General features: G+C 47.7%; 1 protein-coding gene across 2 annotated transcripts; it reads right to left on the bottom strand.

The window, feature by feature from the left end:
• Positions 1-849: 849 nt before the first annotated feature.
• SPACA9 (sperm acrosome associated 9) lies at positions 850-5,933 on the bottom strand. 2 transcript variants are annotated; one of them, XM_072352432.1, is made up of 5 exons: positions 5,837-5,932; positions 5,208-5,370; positions 2,603-2,805; positions 2,083-2,230; positions 850-910 (listed from the first exon to the last, which is right to left on the bottom strand). In XM_072352432.1, the coding sequence occupies exons 2-5, from the start codon at positions 5,349-5,351 to the stop codon at positions 902-904; spliced, it is 504 nt and encodes a 167-aa protein (XP_072208533.1). In that variant the 5' UTR covers positions 5,352-5,370; positions 5,837-5,932; the 3' UTR covers positions 850-901. The 2 variants fall into 2 exon arrangements, with proteins under 2 accessions (XP_072208533.1, XP_072208532.1); XM_072352431.1 differs by lacking the exon at positions 850-910 and having other exon boundaries at positions 1,015-2,230; positions 5,837-5,933.
• Positions 5,934-5,953: the final 20 nt, after the last annotated feature.

Raw genomic sequence — 5,953 nt, 5'->3', positions numbered from 1 at the left:
GTCTTCAGGTTTTGCTTAAGACTGATTGAAAGGATAAGGCCAGGTTAGAAATGACTGCTAAAGTATGTGAGTTGTGTTTCTTGTGTGTGTGTGTGTCAGACCTCTGTCAAGCAGGAGTGCTAACAGCAGGGCTGGAGAGGCAGAAGCTCTGGTGGCACTGCTCTGACATGCACAGTTAGTGCTGTCGTGCACTGTGGGAACTGAAAGGAGCTCCGGAGTGGAGGATAATTGCAGCCTGATCAGAGCCTGCATATTCAAACTGAAATGTCTTGGCAGCTGGCATTGGGACAGCCAGAAAAGAGAGCTGGGAATTGTATCCCTGGTGTCCCAATACTTGTCGCCCTGTAGTCAACATAGCTGTGCTGGGTTTGGAAAACTTTCCAGGCCAGCAATGGTTATCAGACACTTGTCTTTGCAACGTGAAACACAACCAGGCAGCTGCAGACAGCTTTGATTTCCCTCCCTGAAGCTGCCTCTGCAACACAGCTCCCTAATGAAGCACATCTTGCTGCTGTGGAGTCTGTGTGGCCTCGGGAAGGTTCAGTAGCATTTTGGAGTTCATTGCGTTTCAATTGGATTGTGATGCCTCATAAAAATAGGCTTCTTCTCCAGATGGGCAGCTGTATTAGAGAGCAGGGAAGGAAGGAAAGTGCAGAAGAAAGAGGGGGCTATGTGAGGAATAACAGTGCTCCTGAAGCTACTTCCTATTTCATCTGAGCTATCATTCCTTGCTATGTTCCCTCCTCCGTGTTGTGTTAATTCTCCCTTCTTTTTTGGCTGCTCATTGCCAAAATCTGGTCCTAAGGCAACAGCTTTCCACAATTCTAGCAAACTGAGCCAAGTGTGCAAAGGGAAATTGTTTATTCAGGAGTGTCTTCCAGCAGGAAGCAAAGAACAGGAGCTAATTTGCCTGTGGGAGGGGAAAAGAGCAGTCAGATACAGGGAAGACATTGCATTAGTGAGATCCTAAGTTTGTAGCTAACTGCATTTGAATAAAAGCACCACCACCGATGCATGTCGGCTGCAGGGAGTGGGAGCTCTGTGACTGCTGAGACCCCTGAGCGGGCTGGGAAGAAAGCTGCTCTCAGCAATGGTGGAAAGCTATTGTGCTGGAATTGCAAAGTGCTGTTAGGAAAGCAGTGTGAGACTATTTCCAGTGCCTTTCAGTTTTAATGAACCGGCATTATAACACCCTTGAAAATCAAGGAAGCTGGGTTCTTTTCTTGAAAAGGGGGGGAGGGGGGAGACTTACTCTCTGCTTCCCTTACATTCCCATTAATCACACTTAATGAAAAGGAGCCCCCATTAGCTTTGTAGAGGTCTGGGGAGGAATCCTTGATATCTCCAGCTCTGCTGACAGCAAAGAGGTCGAAATGGGCATAAGGGAAATGTGCTGGGTGGTGTTACTGGTGATGGTGTGAGGATCTGCAAGGACCCAGCAGAGCCCAGGCAGTTCAGCTAAGCCATGCTAACATTTCCTATAGCCAGTGGCATTCCAGTCCTGGCAACACTGATTCTTTAGTCCAAAAAGCAGGTGATTTCCATGTGGGATCAGCTGGGGTGGGGACATCTTAGGGAGAAGCCCAGTGTGAACCTGATGAACCTGATTGTTTCTTATTCTGGTTACTCTCATCACAGTACTTGTCAAAGGGACCATGAGTGGTAAAGTTGCTTCTGTATAGAGCTGACTTTCAGGAGGAAAGTGGAAATAACAGCAAGGAAGGAGGAGGATGTATCTGGCAGGGCTAATTCTTCAGATCATGGATCTCTAGCATTCATTTTGCTATCTTTAATCAGCCACCTGATTAAAGGCAGTTAAGTGGAAGACGCACGAACTCGGATCCTTTAAAAGGCATGTCTGCCAGGTGGTTTCCAGGGGCCTTTAAGTTTCCCACAGTGATTTTCTTTGTCACTCAGGTGCTGCTTTCTGACATGCTTATTTCCCTGCACTTGTACGCAATCTTTGTTAGTAACTGAGATCTGAGCTTCAGGGTGGACAGAAGGTGTTTTGGGGGAAATGGCTGCCCTAGCTGCTGCATCCTGGGATGCCGTCTTCTCAGAGACAGCACTTCTAGCACTCACATTACACGGCTTTTGCCGTGGCAGCTTCTCAGTGTGGGACAGCCACTCCTTCACGCCATCCAGAACAATAGGGATGAGGCTCACCACACCTCCAAAGTGGTTCTTTGCTTCATCGCAGCTCAGGTGATTCACAACATCGTGGGGGTATCTGTGGGACAGAAGGAAGCATTCGTTGAGTAGTCCAGGCAGTGCAACCCTGTGAGCCCAGCAGTGGCAGCCTTAGGCCCACTGGGGAGGGTAGAGATGCAGACAGCAATGTCCCTTGAACAAAAGGGCACTGATGGAACTTGAGAAAGGAGCTGTGCCACACACAGCATTGTGGCTGCTGGACTCAGCCTGCAAAAGCACATATCAACACCTGCTCCACAGAAATTAACTATACACAGAGCAGGAATAGCAGGGATGAGCCAGAATGGTGTTATAACAGAAATCAACAGGGATGTCAATTAGGAATGTATTTGCAACAGTCTTCCTGTATCCACAATTGCCTCCACAGAATTCAGCTGATAGAAAGGCGTACTTAGCTCGGATGGTGCTCAGATCATTGCTGTGGTTAAGGAGCAGCTTGCATCTTTCCAGAATTTCATTGGTTGTGCTGTTACCAGGATGTACGCTTTCCAGCTTGTGGCAGAGATTTCTCAGGTCATTACAGATGTTTAGGAACATGGTGAGGATACGCCTGTCCGTTAAGTTGTTACAGTGGTGGTCCATGTAGGACTGTACCTGCAGAGTGCAACATGGGGAAAGACAGAGTCATGCATGTTAAATTACATTGTGATACGCTGCAAAGTTGCTTAGGTTAGTAAACAGAACAGCAGATACTTTCTGGTGTGACTGAAGGAACGAGCCACTATGGAAACTGATACAGAGGCAAGCAGTAAGCTGTCTAGGGCATGCCTGAGATGTTTGCTCGTCATTGATCACAGCTGAAGAGGGCTGGGGTAATGGATCTGCTTGTCAGCACAGTGATAAGCCTTCCTTCCCTCTTTGGAGAGAAGGATGGCAATACTGCAGCCATAAATACAGCTCTGCTACTAGCACTGCAGAAATGGGTTGGGTGTAAGCAAGGAGTTTTCTGTCTTCTGCACTGCCACAGCTGCTTGCATAGAATGGGGTGGGAGATGGGGGTGGTGGCTAAACTGGGAGTGTTTTGGAGTAGCAGCATGGATGTGCTTGTGTACGTGCACATTCTTCATGGTTCTTTATTTGGCACTGTTAGCTGTGACAGCAAAATTAAACCCATTTAACCCGAGTTGTCCTTACTAACCTATTGCAGCACTGACAATTCCCTGTTTGCCTTGAGTGGTTTTGTTACTCAGAGTAAGTGGCACTGCATGGTGAAAGACTGTGCCAAGAGATTCAGTATCTGTTCCAAAGACATTACAAGCATTTCAGACATTGAGTGGTAGGAATGTAAAACGCAGAGGGGGGAGGTTGGCAGCCATGACTGAGCTGCAACACATTCAGTGCTTTCTGTAAGACTTCAGCATAAGAACGAAGGAACTGCTCTAACACCAGTATGCTCTGTGCATACAGAATAGCCATGCTGTGCACCAGGGCAAATTCTCAGCAGGTTTGTAAGAGAAACAAAGAAGGCCCCTAAGGGTCCATTTCCAATACAGATTCCTCCTTCCTCTGTGTTCATTGTGTGTTGTGTCCATGTGAGTGGCAGGATTTCTTTTTATTGCTGCTCTGAGCAGAAATAGTCCTAAAGAGAATAATGTTTTAGCCTGGGTGTTCATCAGCAGGGTTACAGGACTTCTTTCTGTCCTTATCAACTGAAAAGAGTTAATGCACCTACATATCCAGGAGGGGACCAGGACAATATGAGCAACAGCTTGCAATGACCACCCAGCTCTGCAGCAGGCAGTTGCTGGCTCTTAAGCTGCAGCCTGGGGAGCTCAGGGAGAGCTGAACCGAAGCCATGAGCACAGCCAGGCTCAGAGGTGGAGGCACTTGCTGGGTTAATTGAGTCTCTGATTGAAGTAAGTGACAGCGCAGGTATTTGTTGCTTTTATTCCTATGCCCTCCTATACACAATTCAAAATAGGTTTGTGATAGGGCAGAAGAATGGCAGTGAAACTAAATGGATGTCTGGTTTTGTCCCAGTGAAATTTCTTCGTGCAGTACCAATGTTCCCAGTAACAATCTCTTCCTTTTTCTATCCCTCCTCTAATGTGGTATGTTATACTCTTAGGATACCCACGCAGTAAGACCTGCCACTGCTGAGTCCACTGTATCACAGGTGACACCACAGGTCAGTGTAATGTATGAAGTAGTTGCTAGGAGGTTTCACCCTCTACAAAAAGCAGGTCTTTCAGCCCACCAGGAAGCAGAGTTCAAGGTTGCTCTGTGCTTCTGCAATGCCCGTGCTTTTAAAAACAGCATAATGCTATACAAAACTTCAAAGCCTTTTTTGGGGGGAAAATTAACTTAGTGTCTGTAGGAGTCCTCTTCAATATTAGAAACAAAACAGGTATGTTAGAACAATGTCAGCCCTCAGAAATACAACCAGCTCTCTTCTGTTTCTTAATCCTGATAAGTGCTTGGCCTTCAGTCTGGCTTTGACATGTTTCTGGTCTTTGTGCCTGGGTTCTGTTTGGATTTTTCTTTCCCTTTTGTTTTCCAGTGATTGAAGTTTTCACTACTTAAAACATCCTGTTATCAAAATTCCAAGACATTTCACTTACCAGCCCAGAAAACACCTAGCTCACTTGGGACTTTCAGCCCTCGATCCATCATACTATCACTGTAACACAGCCATTATTTTTAATAAGCACTACAGAAAGATACAGCAGCACCAATATCAAGGGAAGAGGCAAGTATGCTGGTTACTGCAAGTTAAGGCTTATAGATTCCATGTGTGGCTGGGGAGGGAGGGTTGGTTTGTTTATCATACACTGTATTTCTGGCTGTGTCTCAACAGTGAAATGACAGCATTAAGCTAAATCCTACAGCGATGCAGAGCAATGGAATTCATTTTGTATCAATGGGAATGTCTAAGAGATGTACTTTTGCCACTGCTTTGCAGTTATGCACAAACGTTAATAGCAGGTTTCTGTGCATTCATTCATCACTGTGCTCTCTTCCCATCAGCAGAGACCTCTGTGTTGAGTACTTTGTACCTGGCTGATGCTCGCCACGGGTCTGATCAAGTCGTGTGCATTCTCTCGGGTGTGTTGCAGAGCTCCAATGAACGTGAACTGCTGCTGCAGGAAGAGCTTGTAGTTGTCTTCAATGACTTTTAGGGTATCCTTTACCTCGTTCATGTTTTCCCTCCGTTGGAATCTGGGAGAAAAGGAAAGCAGCTCCTTTTTAGAAATGAACACGGCTGGACGTCTGTAACTCTTATCTTTCAGCAGAGTTGGAAAGCAACAACAGCAGAAGGAGAAGATATATGACGCCAAAGCACGGCAGTCCCCGGGCCCCAGGCAGTAAGTCATGGCAGTAGTAACGATGGCAGAGAGCCCGGGGGGGGGGCGCTGACAATCAGCTGCCATAAACCCGAGTGGGTCTGCTGTAAACATGAAGCGGCAACGCATCAGTCACACGGCGCTGGGAAAGGGCCGCAGGGAGAGATGCCGTCTGTTTGCTAGTATAAAGCCATTGCCCCGTGCGGTGGACAGAGAGGCCTCTACACGCCACCGGTGAAACTTGGTCCTTCTATTTCTCTCGGCAACGCAGATGGCCCCAACGCCCTCATCCCTTCCCCGCCTCAGAGAACCGAGCTGGGCCTCCCCCTGCGGCTCCGTACCGGCGTGTGCGGCCGTGCGGGGCGGTGAGGCCTAGGCCGGGCCGTATCCCTAGCAACCACAGCCGCCGTCTCCGTAGCAACCGTCGCCGTTCTATGACGTCACACCACGTTCCGTCC

The sequence above is a fragment of the Excalfactoria chinensis genome, chromosome 18 (assembly GCF_039878825.1).
Source record: "Excalfactoria chinensis isolate bCotChi1 chromosome 18, bCotChi1.hap2, whole genome shotgun sequence".
NCBI classification, from domain to species: domain Eukaryota; kingdom Metazoa; phylum Chordata; class Aves; order Galliformes; family Phasianidae; genus Excalfactoria; species Excalfactoria chinensis.
This window is presented reverse-complemented; position numbering and strand designations above follow the sequence as displayed.

Coding starts and splice junctions, on each gene's coding strand:
- SPACA9 (XM_072352431.1), bottom strand. CDS start 5,351: ATGAACGAGGTAAAGGATACCCTAAAAGTCATTGAAGACAACTACAAG. Junction 2,806..5,207: donor CCGTGGCGAGCATCAGCCAG/GTACAAAGTACT, acceptor TGCACTCTGCAG/GTACAGTCCTACATGGACCA. Junction 2,231..2,602: donor CTGAGCACCATCCGAGCTAA/GTACGCCTTTCT, acceptor TCTGTCCCACAG/ATACCCCCACGATGTTGTGA.